This window comes from Eleutherodactylus coqui, chromosome 5 (assembly GCF_035609145.1).
Source record: "Eleutherodactylus coqui strain aEleCoq1 chromosome 5, aEleCoq1.hap1, whole genome shotgun sequence".
Lineage (NCBI taxonomy): Eukaryota > Metazoa > Chordata > Amphibia > Anura > Eleutherodactylidae > Eleutherodactylus > Eleutherodactylus coqui.
In genome coordinates, this window is record NC_089841.1 from 30,378,230 (window position 1) to 30,399,397 (window position 21,168).

Consider the following 21,168-nt stretch of genomic DNA (forward strand, 5'->3'; position numbering starts at 1 on the left):
AATAAGCACAAAAAGTGAATAAGCAACGCGTTTCTGTGTCAAACTGACACCTTTATCAAGCTCATCACACTACTACCCACTAACATATATATATATACACACATATAGACCATACCTTACACATAAGTCACAATACGGTGCACCTGATTTCTTCCCTGCACCACGCTGGACGCTAGCTTCGCGTGTGTGTACAGGAGGCGGGGACTCCACCAGCCCCGCTCACGTCATCAGACAGATGCTGGGACGTTCATGCGTTCCATCTCGGGCATCTGATTTCTTCCCTGCACGACGCTGGACACTAGCTTCGCGTGTGTGTGTACAGGAGGCAGGGACTCCACCAGCCCCGCTCACGTCATCAAACAGATGCTGGAACGTTCATGCGTTCCATCTCGGGTGCCGGACCCCGTCATACGTCATCACCCTCCAATAGCGGGCGTGGCGTAGATGAGGTCATCACGCTCCTTCATAGCGTGCATTAGATATATCGAAGCGCTCCTCCTCAGTGGGCGTGTCTAATCGCTGGGGACCTTGTCCCACAGAGGAATAGAGCACACAGAGTTATGTTGTGACGGGGACATATCCCTAAATCAAAACAGACCGAACACACTCTTGTCGGGGGCCGTGTGCCTCTTGTCACCTAAGCTGATTAGTTTCAGCACGGCTTGCTGATGCTTCCTTACCGCTGTGCTGCTGCGCCGCACGCTACCGACTCCTGATGACATGCTCACACTTCTTAATTGACAGGTGGAGGAGGGGGGGGGGGGGGTTGGAGGAGGTGGCATAATACGCCAGCGCAACTATCACTGAGGTAGGAACCGCTATCCTCGGTGTGGGTAGCACGTGAGCGGTTCCATGCTCTGACTCAGTCCCTGCCTCCACCAAGTTCACCCAATGTGCTGTCAGGGAGATGTATAGTGTCCCTGCCCGCCAGCACTTGTCCATGTGCTGGTGTAGGTCAGGGACGGCACACCGAAAAAATAGTGGGACCGCCGCCGCCATCATGTTTTTGAAAGCCTCCATTTCCACAAGCCTGTACGGCAGCATCTCCAAGCTCCTTAATTTGGCAATGTGCACGTTTATAGCTTGTGCATGCGGGTGGGTGGCGGCGTATTTGCGCTTTCGCTAGAATGCTTGTGTTAGCGACAGCTAAACGATGCGCTGAGAGACATTGCTGGAGGGAGTGGAAGACTGAGGAGGTGAGAGGGTGGGTGCAGGCCAGGAGGCGCTCGTGCTTGCGTCTGGGGAGGGGGATTGGATCTGTGTGGCAGGTTGTGGCACAGGGGAAGAGGCAGTGGTGTGACCTGGAGGCGGTGAAGGGCCTTTGTTCCACCTTGTGGGGTGCTTGTCCATCATATGCCTGCGCATGCTGGTGGTTGTGAGGCTGGTAGTGGTGGCTCCCCAGCTTATCTTGGTGCGGCACAGGTTGCACACCACTGTTCGTCGGTTGTCCGCGCTCTCACTAAAAAACATCCACACCTTTGAACACCTATCCCTCTGCGGAGGCTTGCCACGAGGAGGTGCTGTGGGAAACAGTTGGGGGATTCTTTGCTCTGTCCCTGCCTCTCGCCTCCCCTTCTGAAGCCCTGTCTTCAGTAGGCTTAGCAAGCCAGGTGGGGTCAGTCACCTGATCATCCAGCAGCTCTGCCTCCTAATCCTCTGTGCGGTCCTTCCTCGGACTCCATGCCCTTACAACGACCACAAAAAGCTGTTAAGACAGTTGCCAGAAGTCCCTAGTCTCATCACCCAGACTCTGGGGACTTTCCAAATGTTGGGCATCGGTCACGACAAACTCCTCACGTTAGAGAGGAACCGTTTTTTCCCACTCGGGACAGGGACCCAAGAACAGTTCTTGGGAGTTTGTCTGCTCAGAATCTGGAGTGAGGAGGCTGGGAGGAAGGAGGAGCAGCCAGAGTATTCAGAGGTGCAGTCCCTAGGCGGGGAGTAGTAGACTGCGTAGAAGACTGGGGGGGGGATACATTGCTGGATGTGTTATCTGCAATCCACGGCAGGACCTGCTCGCACTGCTCTGCTTGTAATAAAGGTCTAACACGCGGTCCCGCAAATTGTGATATAAAGCTGGGGATCGTAGAGACTTGGCGCTCTCCTAATCCCTCAGCAGCCAGCTGTGATTAACCCCGCCCAAGACCTCGGCCTGTGCCCACACCCTCACTTGGACGCCCGCGTCCTCGGTCCTTACCTCTATTCCTCATCATGGCGGATTAAGGATAGAGCAGGGCCCAAATAAATTGACCCACTGTAAAGCGCTGAGAACTGGGGCTAATTCACCGCACACAGAGACTTGTGGATAGCGGAGGCTCTATGATGTGATAGGGGTTTAATTTTTTTCCTGTCTTGCATTTATACCTAGGGGACTTGTAGATAACTGCCTAGATAAGAGAGACTGTATGGAGTGCCAACACAGAGAATGGTATCTGTGAAATGCTCTGCAGGGGCCCAGGAAAAAATTGCATACTGTTTAGCGATGAGAACTCTCCCGAATGCACTGCACACTGGGAATGGTAGCTGTGAAATGCTCTGCAGGGGATCAGGGAATATTAGTACTGTTTAGCAATGAGAAATCTGTCGAATGCACTGCACACAGAGAATGTTATAGCTGAAATGCTCTGCAGGGGCCCAGGGAATATTAGTACTGTTTAGCGATGAGAATTCTGCTGAATGCACTGCACACAGGGAACGGTATAGCTGAAATGCTCTGCAGGGGCCCAGGGAATATAAGCGTACTGTTTAGCAATGAGAAATCTGTCGAATGCACCGCACACAGGGAACGGTAGCTGTGAAATGCTCTGCAGGGGCCCAGGGAATATTAGCATACTGTTTAGTGATGAGAAAACTGCCTAATGCACTGCAGACAGAGAATGGTATAGGTAAAATGCTCTGCACAGGCCTAGATGATTAAAAAAAAAATATGGTGCACTACTGCTCCCAGCCAGCCACAACAGTACTGCACACAATGAGGAGTAGCCCTAAGAAGGACCGTTGGGGTTCTTGAAGAGAGGATCCCTACTCTAATACTTTCCCAATCTCAGCTGCAGCTCTTTCCCTAACCTCTGCCAGCATGTGTCTGAGGCGAGCCGCGGGCGGCACCAGTTTAAGTACTCGGCGGTCACCTGATCAGCCCAGCCAGTCACTACTGTAGGCGTGCACAGGGCTGGCACAGCACAGCAGGAAGTGGTAATGCCTTCTCCGCATGCTTATTGGCTACAAATGGCTCTAAACATGCGGGGAAGGCAAATGAAATTTTCTCAAGTACAGTGCATCTAGAGTAGCCTAATACTCGAACGAGTATGCTCGCTCATGTCTAGTAGTGACAGAATAGTGACAGGTGACATCAGATAGTGGTGACAGTAGTGACAGAATAGTGACAGGTGACATCAGATAGTGGTGACAGTAGTGACAGAATAGTGACAAGTGACATCAGATAGTGGTGACAGTAGTGACAGAATAGTGACAGGTGACATCAGATAGTGGTGACAGTGGTGACAGAATAGTGACCGGTGACATCAGATAGTGGTGACAGTAGTGACAGAATAGTGACCGGTGACATCAGATAGTGGTGACGGTAGTGACAGAATAGTGACCGGTGACATCAGATAGTGGTGACGGTAGTGACAGAATAGTGACCGGTGACATCAGATAGTGGTGACAGTAGTGACAGAATAGTGACCGGTGACATCAGATAGTGGTGACGGTAGTGACAGAATAGTGACAGGTGACATCAGATAGTGATGACGGTAGTGACAGAATAGTGACAGGTGAGATAATAGTGACCGGTGACATCAGAAAGTGGTGATGGTAGTGACAGAATAGTGACAGGTGACATCAGATAGTGGTGACGGTAGTGACAGAATAGTGACCGGTGACATCAGATAGTGGTGACAGTAGTGACAGAATAGTGACAGGTGACATCAGATAGTGGTGACAGTAGTGACAGAATAGTGACAGGTGACATCAGATAGTGGTGACGGTAGTGACAGAATAGTGACCGGTGACATCAGATAGTGGTGACAGTAGTGACAGAATAGTGACCGGTGACATCAGATAGTGGTGACAGTAGTGACAGAATAGTGACAGGTGACATCAGATAGTGGTGACAGTAGAGACAGAATAGTGACCGGTGACATCAGATAGTGCGGACAGTAGTGACATAATAGTGACCGGTGACATCAGATAGTGGTGACAGTAGTGACATAATAGTGACAGGTGACATCAGATAGTGGTGACGGTAGTGACATAATAGTGACCGGTGACATCAGACACGTCTTCTATGGTCTAGATGGCGGATAGAGTTATGTCGCTCACCGGCGGATCCTCCGTGTTTCTCCCTACAATTTCTGTGTTCGCTCCGGACGTTCCGCAGGTTTTTCTCCTCTTCTACAACTTCTGACTTGCAGTGAATGAAATAAACAATGGCGCTGCTCTCCATAGACGGCGCTTACCTGTGTGGAAATAAGGGAGATGGAATAAATCCTCCACAGTGCCACCTATTGAAAGGCAGCATTCCTTCGAGTCAAAGTTGGACTTTTTATACAAGTCTTGTTACAATGACTGGGAATCAAAAGCAAAGCCAGACCCCATGTGCATACAGCTGTTTCCGGGTTATTGCCCATCATCAGTGTACAGTAGGAGTCTGGCTTTTGCTAGTGAGAGGCCAGGGACAGGGGTCAGAAACGCTCTTTTCTCCTTAGGGAAAGCAACTATATACTATATCCCTGTGTGGGAGACTCACAGCGACCTACAGATGACAACGTGCCGCCTTCTTCCTGTCACTGCAGAAAGCCCCTGAACTGCTGTCTGTTGGAGATCCCTCAGTGGACCCCTTCCTCACAGCCCCTATAGGACTCAGTGATCAGTGCAGGGTTACAGTGATTAACCCTTAAACTCCTAATTGTCCCCCCTGCTGTGTGAGGAGCACATGTCACCTCTCAGGCAGTGAAAGGGTTACAGCTGGTAACTTGCAGCAGCGACTCCCATCATCCACCAGGGGGCTCCGGCTCCTTCATGAGGTCCCATCATAAGGCCTGCTGATGGCAGAAGTTCTCACAACCCTCCTTTACCTGTACCGGGGGCATATTAACACATTCTGCCGCAGTTCTACAGCGCGGCCGATTCAGCCAATCAGCTGGCTGGAATCGGCATCACGTGACTCAGCGGCGTGCCCGAGCATTGCCGTGCACGATGAGCTGTGCCCGCGCGTCACGTGGGCTGTGACGTCACCGGGCCTTGCATTTGCCCGCGGATTTTGAACAGTATTGATCTACGGAGGAAGCAAGCTGATGGTGGGAACCTTTTCCCCAATTTACAAGATGGGAGAGTAAGATTTGTGCTCTACGTGTGGTGAGTACCCACCTGAGATTTGTGCGCTACGCTGTGCGCTACGTGTGGAGACGTGGTTACCTGAGATTTGTGCACTGTGCGCTACGCTGTGCGCTACGTGTGGAGACGCGGTCACCTGAGATTTGTGCGCCGTGCGCTACGCTGTGCGCTACGTGTGGAGACGCGGCTACCTGAGATTAATGCGCCGTGCGCTACGCTGTGCGCTACGTGTGGAGACGCTGTCACCTGAGATTTGTGCGCCGTGCGCTACGCTGTGCGCTACGTGTGGAGACGCGGTTACCTGAGATTAATGCGCCGTGCGCTACGTGTGGAGACGCTGTCACCTGAGATTTGTGCGCCGTGCGCTACGCTGTGCGCTACGTGTGGAGACGCGGTTACCTGAGATTAATGCGCCGTGCGCTACGCTGTGCGCTACGTGTGGAGACGCTGTCACCTGAGATTTGTGCGCCGTGCGCTACGCTGTGCGCTACGTGTGGAGACGCGGTCACCTGAGATTTGTGCGCTACGCTGTGCGCTACGTGTGGAGACGCGGTCACCTGAGATTAATGCGCCGTGCGCTACGCTGTGCGCTACGTGTGGAGACGCGGTCACCTGAGATTTGTGCGCCGTGCGCTACGCTGTGCGCTACGTGTGGAGACGCGGTTACCTGAGATTAATGCGCCGTGCGCTACGCTGTGCGCTACGTGTGGAGACGCGGTCACCTGAGATTTGTGCGCCGTGCGCTACGTGTGGAGACGCGGTTACCTGAGATTAATGCGCCGTGCGCTACGTGTGGAGACGCGGTCACCTGAGATTTGTGCGCCGTGCGCTACGTGTGGAGACGCGGTCACCTGAGATTTGTGCGCTCTGCGCTACGCTGTGTGCTACGTGTGGAGACGCGGTCACCTGAGATTTGTGCGCTGTGCGCTACGTGTGGAGACGCGGTCACCTGAGATTTGTGCGCCGTGCGCTACGTGTGGAGACGCGGTTACCTGAGATTAATGCGCCGTGCGCTACGTGTGGAGACGCGGTCACCTGAGATTTGTGCGCCGTGCGCTACGTGTGGAGACGCGGTCACCTGAGATTTGTGCGCTCTGCGCTACGCTGTGCGCTACGTGTGGAGACGCGGTCACCTGAGATTTGTGCGCTGTGCGCTACGTGTGGAGACAACACCCAAGATTTGTGCGCTACATGTGGTGAGTACGTCACCTGAGATTTGCGCGACGCCACCTGGCGCAACCTGTCTTTTTTTGCAGATTTGTGCGCCTTATTGCAAAATTACGTGTGGAGAGGATCCTGACGTTTGGACGCGTTTCGAGAAGAATTTCGCTTCGCTCGGACACCATCTGACATCACTCGGCGAGGTAAGCTGCTGCATCTGCCCAAATTTTCATCGCGTGCATCTGCTCATATGCGCATATTTGGCGCATATTTGCAGGTTTTCGCTTGCATCTGCTGATATGCGCATACTTGGCGCATATTTGCAGGTGTTCGCTTGCATGTGGTGATATGCGCATACTTGGCGCATATTTGCAGGTTTTCTCCTGCATCACCTGATATGTGCATATTTGCAGGTTTTCGCTTGCATGTGGTGATATGCTCTCCGTTTTCCACAGGACGACTCGTGTGGAGAGGAACCTGACATTTGGCTGCGTTTTGTACAACGTACGGAACCGGAGATTGGCGTTTTAGGTGCTGATCTCACATTTCCCCCCCCCCCCGCCTTTTGGAGAGGACGACTCTTCTGGAGAGGAATTTCGCTTCGCTAGGACACCACCTGACGTCACTCGGCGAGGTAAGCTGCTGCATCTGCCAAATTTTTCATTGCTTGCATCTGCTCATATGTACATGCAGGCCTGTATGCGTGCATGCCTGTATGCGTACATGCGTGCATGCCTGTATGCGTGTATGCGTGCATGCCTGTATGCGTGCATGCCTGTATGCGTACATGCATGCATGCCTTATGCGTGCATGCCTGTATGCGTGCATGCATGCATGCCTGTATGCGTGCGTGCATGCATGCCTGTATGCGTGCGTGCATGCATGCCTGTATGCGTGCGTGCGTGCATGCCTGTATGCGTGCGTGCGTGCATGCCTGTATGCGTGCGTGCATGCATGCCTGTATGCGTGCGTGCGTGCATGCCTGTGTGCGTGCATGCATGCCTGTATGCGTGCGTGCGTGCCTGTATGCGTGCGTGCATGCCTGTATGCGTGCGTGCATGCCTGTATGCGTGCGTGCATGCATGCCTGTATGCGTGCGTGCATGCATGCCTGTATGCGTGCGTGCATGCCTGTATGCGTGCGTGCATGCCTGTATGCGTGCGTGCATGCCTGTATGCGTGCGTGCGTGCATGCCTGTGTGCGTGCGTGCATGCCTGTGTGCGTGCGTGCATGCCTGTGTGCGTGCGTGCATGCCTGTGTGCGTGCGTGCATGCCTGTGTGCGTGCGTGCGTGCATGCATGCGTGCGTGCGTGCATGCCTGTGTGCGTGCATGCCTGTGTGCGTGCGTGCATGCCTGTGTGCGTGCGTGTATGCGTGCATGCCTGTGTGCGTGCATGCCTGTATGCGTGCCTGTATGCGTATATGCGTGCGTGCCTGTATGCGTATATGCGTGCGTGCCTGTATGCGTATATGCGTGCATGCGTATATGCGTGCATGCCTGCGTGCATGCCTGTATGCGTGCCTGTATGCGTACGTGCGTGCGTGCCTGTATGCGTACATGCCTGTGTGCGTGCCTGTATGCGTACATGCGTGCGTGCCTGTGTGCGTGCCTGTATGCGTGCATGCCTGTACGTGCGTGCGTGCCTGTATGCGTGTATATGTGCATGCGTGTATACGTGCATGCATACGTGCATGCGTGTATACGTGCATGCATACGTGCATGCGTGTATACGTGCGTGCATACGTGCGTGTATGTATACGTGCGTGCATGTATACGTGCACGTATGCGTGTATACGTGCGTGCACGTATGCGTGTATACGTGCGTGCACGTATGCGTGTATACGTGCGTGCACACGTGCGTGTATGCGTGCGTGCACGCGTGCGTGTGTGTATGTATGTCTAATTCTTCTGTCCAGGTTGGGGGAGTAGTGGTCATTGTAAGTGGGTTGAGCGGATCTAGGAATCAGTAATACTGGTGTGATGTGACTGTTAACCTGCTGATTTCTCGTCATTTCCTGCAGATCTGACGTCCTTGAGAACGGGAAGGCTGGCAGACAGTGAAGAGACCCTCGACGTTCAGCAATCTTGAAACCCTTCGTTTTATGAACTGTTTTTTTTCCCAGTGACTCCCTTTTTTTAGATACGCTTTTTCTTTAAAAGAATTATGACGGAGGATCCTGAAAAACTGCGCAATATTTTACTGCAATGCAGTAAACAGAAAAGAGCCATAAACACAGCGGCCTTTTGTCTATATCACGGAATGAACCTTGGTGCAACATCCACACTAGCAATAAATTAGAAAATCTGAATTGGGTGGAGTCTGTCTGGTTTTCACTATACGTTGCAGTTGGCGGTGCGTCCTGTCCTGCTCCTGATGCAGTTGGCGGTGGGCCCTGTCCTGCTCCTGATGCAGTTGGCGGTGGGCCCTGTCCTGCTCCTGATGCAGTTGGCGGTGCGCCCTGTCCTGCTCCTGATGCAGTTGGCGGTGCGCCCTGTCCTGCTCCTGATGCAGTTGGCGCTGTGCCCTGTCCTGCTCCTGATGCAGTTGGCGCTGTGCCCTGTCCTGCTCCTGATGCAGTTGGCGCTGTGCCCTGTCCTGCTCCTGATGCAGTTGGCACTGTGCCCTGTCCTGCTCCTGATGCAGTTGGCGCTGTGCCCTGTCCTGCTCCTGATGCAGTTGGCGCTGTGCCCTGTCCTGCTCCTGATGCAGTTGGCGCTGTGCCCTGTCCTGCTCCTGATGCAGTTGGCGCTGTGCCCTGTCCTGCTCCTGATGCAGTTGGCGGTGCGCCCTGTCCTGCTCCAGTTGGCGGTGTGCCCTGTCCTCCTCCTGATGCAGTTGGCGGTGTCTGTTATGTGGCATGTGTATGACTCCTGTTCTGTGGTGTGGCTCCTCGGATCTGCTAGGGCCCAGTTCTTAAGATCGCTGGGCCGCCCTCTTACTCGGCTGATGCCCCCGCTTAGGTAGGGCCACTGTCATCCTCCCTGTAGCACTGGCTTGGTTGCCTGGATACTGTGTGACTCTCCTGTGTTCCCTGTGTGCGTGTATACTACTAGACTACCACTCCTTTGGTCACGATCGTGTGGGCCCTCTGCTTTATCTGCTCACACGATTGTAACAGTCTCTTCAGAAAGCCACTGACTACTCCTTTCTTTTTGGGCCCAGTGGTGCATACAGACATAACATTAGGGCCACAATGTGTATACTTGTGAACACGAGACAAAACAGGGGTATCCATTTCGGAGGTTCAATCCTCCTTTTGATGTGCAATATAGAAAAAAAAAGGTCTTGAAAAGGACATGTTTTCTAAAAATTAAATATTATTTGGTCTCCTAAATTGCATTAATTCCTAAAAATAAATGTGGGGTCAAAATACTCCTGACCCTCTCAGAGAATACATTAAGGGGTGCAGTTTTTAAAATGTGGTAATTTGTAAGTATCTATCATTATGACTAAGGATGAGCGAGTATACTCGGTAAGGCACTACTCGTTCGAGTAATGTGCCTTAAACGAGTATCTCCCTGCTCATCCTTAAAGATTCGGGGGCCACCGCGGGGAGGAACGGAGGGGAGATCTCTCTCTCCCCTGCGACTCACCTGTCAGCCGCAGCGGTCCCCGAATCTTTAGGGACGAGCAGGGAGATACTCGTCTAAGGCACATTACTTGAACGAGTAGTGCCTTAGCGAGTATACTCGCTCATCCTTAATTATGACACCTAGAAGCCTTTGCAAACTTGGATTGGTGTAGGAAAACTAAGGCTTCATGTCCACGGGCAAAATAAGAATTAAAATCCGCAGCGGATTTTAACTCTTCTCCCGCCCGCGGATCCGCACCCCATAGGGATGCATTGACCACCCGCGGGTAGATAAATACCCGCGGATCGTCAATAAAAGTGATTTTAAAAAAAATGGAGCATGAAAAAATCTGGACCATGCGGGTCTCCTGCGGGGTCGGCTCCCGCGGGCTTCTATTGAAGCCTATGGAAGCCGTCCGGATCCGCGGGAGACCAAAATCAGATTTTACTCACACGCTCCGGTTCTTCTCTTCGCCGCGGCGCCATCTTCTCTCAGTCGCAGCCGGATCATTTTGCTTCGGCCCGGCGCATGCGCGGGGCACATCACCGACGTCATCATGCACATCCGCCGAGCCGAAGAAAGAAGATCCGGCCGCGACGAGAGAAGATGACGCCGCAGCAAAGGAAGTATCCGGAGCGTGTGAGAGGTAAGTTTATTCTTATTTATTCCTATTTTCAGCGCTCATGTCCGCAGGGCAGGAGGGACCCGCTGCAGATTCTACATGGAGAATCCGTAGCGGGTCTGATTTTCCCCGTGGACATGAGGCCTAAGTGTTCCTCTAAATTCTGAAAAGTAATGTTAAATTTGTACGTCTCCTAAATGGAAAAAATAAATTTACAAAAGTTTTAAACCGTGCATCCAGAATAAAGTGAACAGATGGAAATCTATATGTTCGCAGAGATTTGTACAGAATGTTTGCACTTATTTTATATATGACATTTGACAATGTGAAAAAATGAAAATTCAAAATTGTGCAAAGTAGCAATTTTAATAAATATACACAACTTTTAACAGTCCCTTTTTACTACCTAACAGAAGTACAACAAGGGGAAGAAAAAAATGTCAGTCACTTGGATATGCAAAACCTTTACGGACTTATGATATGTCAAGTGACACATGTAAAGTTCCAAATTTTCGGTCTGTCACTGAGGCGCAAACAGGCTTGTTCTCTAAGGGGATAAATAGCTTAGTGTATAAACTGTGAACCGACTAACGAGGGACAGTGAGCAGCATCACATGCAACCTGACAATCTTCATCGTACTGCTCCATCAGATCCTGATGATGTATTTCCATAGCAGGTGATGGGCCATTTCCAGCTTTTAAGCATCCTCCGGAGCCAACATCTGGGAACTTCTGGCTCTCTGGTGATTCAACTCTGTGGTTGCGAGCAGCGGAAACTGTTACCACAGTGCAAGATTCTGACCAAAACGTATCAGCTGACCTATAACGAGGAAGAAAAAAAAATTAACCCTGCCTGCAGTTGGCTTAATTCCGTGGGTTTTCATAGTTATTGCACTGTCCCTGCTTTTCTTCACTCCTACTTTAATAGATAAAGACATCGTATTTGGACAATTGGTATGTTTCTCCGAAGGTTGGTGCAGTATTGGGATGGAACCTGTACGTGTGCTAAAAAAAGGAATTAAATGCTCAAATCTAATGGAATGTCTTTTTCGGCCAATAAAACGAATTTAACACAGCAAGTGTGTGTGTGAGAGAGAGGGGGTGGCTGAGTAAGTGGGTGAGCATACATGCATGTGAGCATACAAGCATGTGAGCATACATGCATGTACGCATACAGGCAGGCACGCATACAGGCAGGCACGCATACAGGCACGCACGCATACAGGCAGGCACGCATGTACGCGTACAGGCACGCACACAGGCATGTACGCATACAGGCACGCACGTACGCATACAGGCAAGCACGCACGTACGCATACAGGCACGCACGCACGCATACAGGCACGCACGCATGTACGCATACAGGCACGCACGCATGTACGCATACAGGCACGCACGCATGTACGCATACAGGCACGCACGCATGTACGCATACAGGCACGCACGCATGTACGCATACAGGCACGCATGTACGCATACAGGCACGCACGCACACAGGCACGCACACATACAGGCAGGCACGCACGTACGCATACACGCACGCATACAGGCACGCACGCATGTACGCGTACAGGCACGCATACAGGCACGCACGCATGCACGCATAAAGGCACGCACGTACGCATAAAGGCACGCACGCATGTACGCATAAAGGCATGTACGCATACAGGCACGCACGCATGTACGCATACAGGCAGGCACGCATGTACGCGTACAGGCATGCACGCATGTACGCATACAGGCACGCACACAGGCATGCACGCATGTACGCATACAGGCACGCACACAGGCACGCACGCATACAGGCACGCACGCACACAGGCACGTACGCATACAAGCACGCACGTACGCATACAGGCACACACGTACGCATACACGCACGCACGCATGTACGCGTACAGGCACACACGCATACAGGCATGCACGCACGCATGTACGCATACAGGCACGCACGCATGTACGCATACAGGCACGCACGCATGTACGCATACAGGCATGCACGCATATACGCATACAGGCACGCATACAGGCATGCACGCATACAGGCACGCATACAGGCACGCATACAGGCATGCACACATGTACGCATACAGGCACGCATACAGGCATGCACGCATACAGGCATGCACGCATACAGGCATGCACGCATGTACGCATACAGGCATGCACGCATGTACGCATACAGGCATGCACGCATACAGGCCTGCATGTACATATGAGCAGATGCAAGCAATGAAAAATTTGGCAGATGCAGCAGCTTACCTCGCCGAGTGACGTCAGGTGGTGTCCTAGCGAAGCGAAATTCCTCTCCAGAAGAGTCGTCCTCTCCAAAAGGCGGGGGGGGGGGGAAATGTGAGATCAGCACCTAAAACGCCAATCTCCGGTTCCGTACGTTGTACAAAACGCAGCCAAATGTCAGGTTCCTCTCCACACGAGTCGTCCTGTGGAAAACGGAGAGCATATCACCACATGCAAGCGAAAACCTGCAAATATGCACATATCAGGTGATGCAGGAGAAAACCTGCAAATATGCGCCAAGTATGCGCATATCACCACATGCAAGCGAACACCTGCAAATATGCGCCAAGTATGCGCATATCAGCAGATGCAAGCGAAAACCTGCAAATATGCGCCAAATATGCGCATATGAGCAGATGCACGCGATGAAAATTTGGGCAGATGCAGCAGCTTACCTCGCCGAGTGATGTCAGATGGTGTCCGAGCGAAGCGAAATTCTTCTCGAAACGCGTCCAAACGTCAGGATCCTCTCCACACGTAATTTTGCAATAAGGCGCACAAATCTGCAAAAAAAGACAGGTTGCGCCAGGTGGCGTCGCGCAAATCTCAGGTGACGTACTCACCACATGTAGCGCACAAATCTTGGGTGTTGTCTCCACACGTAGCGCACAGCGCACAAATCTCAGGTGACCGCGTCTCCACACGTAGCGCACAGCGTAGCGCAGAGCGCACAAATCTCAGGTGACCGCGTCTCCACACGTAGCGCACGGCGCACAAATCTCAGGTGACCGCGTCTCCACACGTAGCGCACGGCGCATTAATCTCAGGTAACCGCGTCTCCACACGTAGCGCACGGCGCACAAATCTCAGGTGACCGCGTCTCCACACGTAGCGCACAGCGCACAAATCTCAGGTGACCGCGTCTCCACACGTAGCACACAGCGTAGCGCAGAGCGCACAAATCTCAGGTGACCGCGTCTCCACACGTAGCGCACGGCGCACAAATCTCAGGTGACCGCGTCTCCACACGTAGCGCACGGCGCATTAATCTCAGGTAACCGCGTCTCCACACGTAGCGCACGGCGCACAAATCTCAGGTGACCGCGTCTCCACACGTAGCGCACAGCGTAGCGCACGGCGCATTAATCTCAGGTAACCGCGTCTCCACACGTAGCGCACAGCGTAGCGCACGGCGCACAAATCTCAGGTGACCGCGTCTCCACACGTAGCGCACAGCGTAGCGCACGGCGCACAAATCTCAGGTGACCGCGTCTCCACACGTAGCGCACAGCGTAGCGCACGGCGCATTAATCTCAGGTGACCGCGTCTCCACACGTAGCGCACAGCGTAGCGCACAAATCTCAGGTGACCGCGTCTCCACACGTAGCGCACAGCGTAGCGCACGGCGCACAAATCTCAGGTGACAGCGTCTCCACACGTAGCGCACAGCGTAGCGCACGGCGCATTAATCTCAGGTAACCGCGTCTCCACACGTAGCGCACAGCGTAGCGCACGGCGCACAAATCTCAGGTGACAGCGTCTCCACACGTAGCGCACAGCGTAGCGCACGGCGCATTAATCTCAGGTAACCGCGTCTCCACACGTAGCGCACAGCGTAGCGCACGGCGCACAAATCTCAGGTGACCGCGTCTCCACACGTAGCGCACAGCGTAGCGCACAGTGCACAAATCTCAGGTAACCACATCTCCACACGTAGCGCACAGCGTAGCGCACAGCGCACAAATCTCAGGTGGGTACTCACCACACGTAGAGCACAAATCTTACTCTCCCATCTTGTAAATTGGGGAAAAGGTTCCCACCATCAGCTTGCTTCCTCCGTAGATCAATACTGTTCAAAATCCGCGGGCAAATGCAAGGCCCGGTGACGTCACAGCCCACGTGACGCGCGGGCACAGCTCATCGTGCACGGCAATGCTCGGGCACGCCGCTGAGTCACGTGATGCCGATTCCAGCCAGCTGATTGGCTGAATCGGCCACGCTGTAGAACTGCGGCAGAATGTGTTAATATGCGTACCGGGGTAGGTGCTGGAATGGAGGGACTAGGAAGTCTGAGTACAGGAAGTCACATGGTTTGAGGTCACATGACTAAGGGGAGGGGCTAACTAATAATGTAGTTCTGTGGGCAGAGAAGAAGAGGAGGCTTCTGGGAGGCATATTTGGAATTTCAGCCGCACTTAAAGGGGTTGTCCCGCGAAACAAAGTGGGTCTATACACTTCTGTATGGCCATATTAATGCACTTTGCAATGTACATTGTGCATTAATTATGAGCCATACAGAAGTTATCAGAAATTTTTCACTTACCTGTTCCGTTGCTAGCGTCCTCGTTTCCATGGAGCCGTCTAATTTTCAGCGTCTAATCTCCAAATTAGACGCGCTTGCGCAGTCCGGGTCTTCTTCTTTTCTCAATGGGGCTCCGTGTAGCTCCGCCCCGTCACGTGCCGATTCCAGCCAATCAGGAGGCTGGAATCGGCAATGGACCGCACAGAAGCCCTGCGGTCCACCGAGGGAGAAGATCCCGGCGGCCATCTTCAGCCGGTAAGTAAGAAGTCACCGGAGCGCGGGGATTCAGGTAAGCGCTGTCCGGTGTTCTTGTTTAACCCCTACATCGGGGTTGTCTCGCGCCGAACGGGGGGGCTGTTGAAAAAAAAAAAAAACCCGTTTCGGCGCGGGACAACCCCTTTAAGCAGCGCTGCTGAATAGAGCCACCTGATTGGCTGTTCGGCACCACGTGACTACACTGCGTGCATGCGGATTGCCTTAAGCAACCGTGCATTACACACTACACTTAAGCAGCCGTGCACAAACCCCACTTTGGAGATGTGCACGAGTGCTACTGCATGAGACCCGCGGGGGGTTAGGTTTAGGGTTAGCAAGGCTCATCGTGCACGGCTGCTTAAGGCCTCCTTCCCACGAAGGGATTTACGCCGCGTAAATTCGCGGCAAAAATCCACTGCGTTGCCCCCTGCTATTAGGTTCTATTGAACCTAATAGCACAATGCTCACGATGCGTAATTCCACCGCGGAATTTCGCACCGTGAAATCTCCCGTCCTCACCCGCGGCATGCTCTATTTGCCGCGGGTGTACGCGCTGACGGCTTCCATTGCAGTCAATGGAAGCCGTCCGTTCACGCTATCTCCCGCTGTAACACAGCGGAAGATAGCGTGAAAACGCTTCCCCGCCTACCGCCGCCGCGTCACGTGATGCGGCCGGCCACCGTCATGTGACGCGGTGGGCGTGTCACATGACGCGACGGCGGTGGGCGGGGAAGCGTCTTCACGCTATCTTCCGCTGGTAAGTATGGGGTCTCTGGGGGGCGCCGTGACGGGCTTCACTGCGGAATATTCTGCAGCGCAGCCCGTCACGCTCGTGTGAAGCCGGCCTAAGGCAATCCGCATGCACGCAGTGTAGTCACGTGGTGCCGAACAGCCAATCAGGTGGCTCTATTCAGCAGAGCTGCTTAAGTGTGGCTGAAATTCCAAATATGCTTCTGGGAGGGATGTGACTGGAATGGAAGGACTCCTAGGAGGTCTGAGCACAGGAAGTCACATGGTCTGAGGTCACATGACTGGAAGTAGAGAAGCTTACTAATGCAGTTTTGTGAAGAGAGAAGAAAAAGAAGAGGAGGATGTTGGGAGGGCTGTGACTGGAATGTAGGAAGACTTGGTCTTGTTGCTGCCAGGATTCCTCTTCCTCTGTGTGAGGATGCTGCCCCCTCCTGGTCGGAAGGTCCCAGTCCTTCACCCCCCAGGATTTCTCCTTCTCTGTTTGAGAATGCTGCCCCTCCTGGTCGAAGGGTCCCAGGCCTTCACCCCCCAGTATTCCTCCTCTGTTTGAGAATGCTGCCCCCTCCTGGTCGAAGGGTCCCAGGCCTTCACCCCCCAGGATTCCTCCTCTGTTTGAGAATGCTGCCCCCTCCTTGTCAAAGGGTCCCAGTCCTTCACCCCCCAGTATTCCTCTTCTGTGTGAGGATGCTGCCCCCTCCTGGTCAGAGGGTCCTGTTCCTTCATCCCCCAGGATTCCTCTTCCTCTGTGTGAGGATGCTGCCCCCTCCTGGTCAGAGGTTTCCGGTCTTTCACCCCCCCAGGATTCCTCTTCTTCTGTGTGAGGATGCTGCCCCCTCCTGGTCGGAGGGTCCTGGTCCTTCACCCCCAGGATTTCTCTTCCTCTGTGTGAGGATGCTGCCCCCTCCTGGTCAGACGGTCCCGGTCCTTCACCCCCCAGGATTCCTCTTCCTCTGTGTGAGGGTGCTGCCCCCTCCTGGTCGGAGGGTCCCGGTCCTTTACCCCCCAGGATTTAGTATCCTCCTGTGTCCTCAGTGTAGATCCGGCTGCAGTAAAGGACTCTTATCTAAGGGCCTTTTATCCCGGCAGATACATCGCTGGTCGTTCATCCAGAAATCCTTCAGAATCGCTCCGTGTTTCACATTCGCCGTATAAGTGAGACGGAGCGACCGAGCGCTAATTAACCCTTTATACCTGCAGGAAATGAGCGAAAAGTGAACGATTCTTGTTCTCCGTTCCATCGTCTCGCAGTCAGACTGATCGAAAATAGCATGATTTTTTAGCGATGTGAGAGTGAGTGAAAACGCAGAATAATAATTTCAATGGTTTCCTTCCCATCTGCGATGTTTTCCCGATGCCGGCCCTATATTTCTGTGTTTTGCTCTTATCTCCCATGTTTCCCCATGAAGCCTCCTGTCTATCACTGAACACGCGATGCGTTTCTAACATCAGATACTCCTATTGGCTATCGCAAGCCGTAATGTTGTGTTTGCAAGAAAAAGCATCGCTGACGCTCAGATGTCTCATGAATAGAGATGAGCGAGCATGCTCGTCCGAGCATTAGCATACTCAAAGGTACTCGTTACTCAAGTGAGCACCACGCGGTGCTCGAGAAAATTTGACCCTTTCCTCCCCACATGTTTAGCGGCTTTTTTTCGCCAATGAACATGCAGGGAAGGCTTTGGCAACTCCTGCTATGACGTGCCAACCCTGTGCACGTCTATAGCAGTGATTGGCTGGCCGGATCAGGTGACCTACGAGCATAAAAACTCAGGTCACCTGATGCTCGCCTCACACACAGGCTGGATTAGCTGAGGGACAGAGCTGCTGCTAATCAGGGAGAGGGATAGTTTAGGTTAGAGGTTGCGTTCAGGCAGGGATCATTTTTCCAAGAACCCAACAGTCCTTTTTAGGACTACAACTCCTCTCATTGTGTGCATCAGCAGTTTGCCTGGCTGGGAGCAGTAGTGCGCACACAGTATTCTCAAGCTTCCTGGCTATATACTGCAGACTGTTACCGGTTTTATGCAGTATACTGCTAGTGGTATACACTAAGTAGATAGGAAGTAACAAAATTCCTATCATTTTTCATATATTTAGATTTTTTTTGGCTTAAAGCATATGCCAAATCCCCCTGTGTGTCTCCTGTTAATGCACATTGTCTAACAAGTCTGTGCACAGTTTACAGGTTGTTTTTGGCTTACACCGTGCGTCAAATCCCCCAGTGTGTCTCCTGTTGATGCACACTGTCTAACAAGTCTGTACGCAGTATACAAGGTTTTTTTTTGGCTTGAGCCGTATGCTAACTTAACCTGTGTTTCTCCTGTTGATGCACACTATCTAACAGCACTGTATGCAGTATACAGTGTCTAATTTGGGCTTAAACCGTACGCCAAATCACACTGTGTGTCTCCTGGTGATGCACACTGTCTGACGTGTCTGTACACAGTTTACAGTGTCTATTTTGTGCTGAAAGCATACGCAAAATACCTCGCAGTTTGCGTACAATTTTCACACAGTGCATTATACAACATAATGAAGACTAGTGGTAAGGGTAAAGGACGAGTATGTGGACGTGGATGTGAGAATGCGAATGAGGGTGTGGGCAGAGGTCCTGGGCGGGGTGAAGCAGTGCCTGCTGCTGAGGGAGAAGTAGAATGCCGTGGATCTACGCTCCCTAGCCTCATCTCACAATTTGCAGTTCCACGTGGTAGACCATTATTAAAAGCACAAAGTGCAATTGTGATAGACATGATGATTAGTCAGTGTAAAATGTCTATTGATTTGTATAAACCAAATGTGTTATGCTATTGTAATGACTTTTAACTATGCAGAGGTTAATGGCCACACAATCTCATCATGGTATTTGCTAGACAATGGGATGGTGAAAGATGTGTGGTGTAAGGTTAGCTGAGTACATAAAGTTGCACAAGCAGCCTCTAAGAGTTAAAGGTCATAGTGTTATATGTATACTCGTCCAATACTGAGTGTTTTCCTAGCCCTCTTCCACCCCCCCCCCACACTGAAGTTACTTAAACAATGGGTTGCCACGCACACAGAAATGCCTTCAGCTAGGACAAAGTCCAAGCTACATTAAATTAAGACTTGAGGAAGGGTGGGCAGAGAGGCGGGAGATTCTATATGATCCGACAAATGAGAATCTTATATGTTACTGATGTAATCTGTTGCACGCCCATTAAAGGGCAGGTGTCATGTGGTATAATAAAAAGCCTGAGCCTCTACACATTGTAGAGACTCTCCCGGTTTAGACCAGCATTTGTGTCTGATCTGGTCGATGATGTGTGCACACTATACAATTTGGAAGCTACAGAAATACCCCGAAGCCTGCTGCAGAAACCATATTCCAGCTCAGTGGCGTCTCTGGGTGAGCCGAGTAGAGATTTTGATTTCTTTCATTCTGGAAAAATACAGAGATCGGCAGATAGCACGCAGAACTCAGGGGCCCGAAAATCTACAGAACACGGTAAGATTGCTTTATGAAAATCTACTGATGTGAGCTGATTTCTAACTGCTAATCTGCCTGTTTCTGATCCAGAGTGATAAATCAATGAAAGGCAGGTAATATAGTTCTTTCCACTCGGAAAAAAACACCGTTTTACCCTGCCTAAGGGGTATTTTGTATGCTGTGTATATTATGTCTGAGACGGTTAAAAATTGTGTATACAAGACCAAGAGATAAATTCTGTGATGGTTAATGTGTCATAAGGGCGGACTTGGCTGTTTAAGTCTGAGGGAACACGCCAGAGACACTTACTCCTAGGCAACTACTGTGAGGTTAGGAAAATTTGATACGCATATTTACCTGTATGATTGAGCGTGTTATGTTCTCATATGTGAAAAGGTATATACGCAGGAATTATAGCCGTGCTTTGTGACGGCCGACGTCTCCAGGATATTGTTGAGGTCTTTGGTCACTAAATATAATCGTCTGTCTCTGTGTATAGCTAAATGTCCTGTCCAGACTGTGTGCAGGGAGTGCTGTTGGGGATTACTAGTAGGGGGTGGGTTGTTACAAAGGTAGGTGAGATATATACCTTGAGCCGTTGTGGGTATTCTCCAGTAATCCCGTCTGTTCGGTATTATAGAAAGAATGTGCAGTGTTTATTATTGGGGGAGGGTTGCTGATAAGAGAGTGGACTGAAGTTAAGCCACTGAAAGCATTTCCCAATTAACGCTTCTGTTCCCTTTGTCTTGTGTTTTGTAGAATTAATGTGCATTGTGATCTGAGTGGGAAAGAGAGGTTATATTGGAAGGATTTGAAGAAAGCAGATTTTACAAGAGGAACACTACTGTGTCCAGAAACTTCGAATAGGATAGAATAAGCAGGCAGAATAGAATGAGGGATCAGTACAGGATGTTTTGGAATATGCAAAACATGTAGAAACGCTTTACAAAGAAAAAGATCAGGAAAAGTTGCAGAAAGAAATGTCAGGTTATGGACCGATAAGCAGAAATGAGTATGGTAAGATAGACTGTAGAAAGTTTTCAGAAGATGAGCAGGAAGCCCAGCAGAAAGAAAGGTGTTAGGTGCTAGTTTTTGCTAGGAGGTGGTATAACGTAGGAAAGAGATTCAAGAGGGGAAAGCGTGTAGTGGGGGATGTGTATTGCTTATGAACAATGTAATGCCTTTGTGTTGACTACAGCCCCTCCCTGTAATGGCGGCCGCACTTGCAATGTTTAAAACCCCACATAGTGTGACTCTGCAGCAAATGTGGTGAGCCCTGCCCCCACCCTGAAGTTACTTCCCCCCATGTGCTCACTTTCAGGGTGTGTGATGTTACTTTCGGTCCCTCCCCATCCGGGACAGGACCTGGCCCCGCCCCTTTCTGCCTCTGGTGGCCATTTTGCTGCACTTGGGAGGCCTATATTCCCCAATGCCACTGTATCCAGTGCTAACCTCATGATTGTCTGAAG

At 51.6% G+C, this 21,168-nt stretch overlaps 1 protein-coding gene and 2 long non-coding RNA genes across 6 annotated transcripts in view; 1 reads left to right on the forward strand and 2 right to left on the reverse strand.

Annotated features, from left to right (window-relative positions):
• LOC136629096 (zinc finger protein 585A-like) overlaps positions 1-4,455 on the reverse strand; it is a 121,395-nt gene extending 116,940 nt beyond the window's left edge. Inside the window, exon 1 of the mRNA XM_066605228.1 lies at positions 4,321-4,455. Within this exon, the coding sequence (XP_066461325.1) occupies positions 4,321-4,444 (124 nt within the window). The 5' untranslated portion in view covers positions 4,445-4,455. The remainder of the gene's footprint in view (positions 1-4,320) is intronic.
• A 639-nt stretch (positions 4,456-5,094) lies between these two features.
• LOC136629231 (uncharacterized) lies at positions 5,095-8,805 on the forward strand. Of its 2 annotated transcripts, XR_010792919.1 has the most exons (4): positions 5,095-5,355; positions 6,591-6,698; positions 6,951-7,129; positions 8,518-8,805. It is a non-coding gene; the product is annotated as an uncharacterized lncRNA (long non-coding RNA). The 2 variants fall into 2 exon arrangements; XR_010792918.1 differs by lacking the exon at positions 5,095-5,355 and having other exon boundaries at positions 6,359-6,698.
• A 2,253-nt stretch (positions 8,806-11,058) lies between these two features.
• On the reverse strand, positions 11,059-14,931 carry LOC136629233 (uncharacterized). Of its 3 annotated transcripts, XR_010792923.1 has the most exons (4): positions 14,692-14,931; positions 13,385-13,492; positions 12,954-13,132; positions 11,059-11,511 (listed from the first exon to the last, which is right to left on the reverse strand). It is a non-coding gene; the product is annotated as an uncharacterized lncRNA (long non-coding RNA). The 3 variants fall into 3 exon arrangements; XR_010792922.1 differs by lacking the exon at positions 14,692-14,931 and having other exon boundaries at positions 13,385-13,729; XR_010792924.1 differs by lacking the exons at positions 11,059-11,511; positions 14,692-14,931 and adding an exon at positions 11,527-11,696 and having other exon boundaries at positions 13,385-13,730.
• Positions 14,932-21,168: the final 6,237 nt, after the last annotated feature.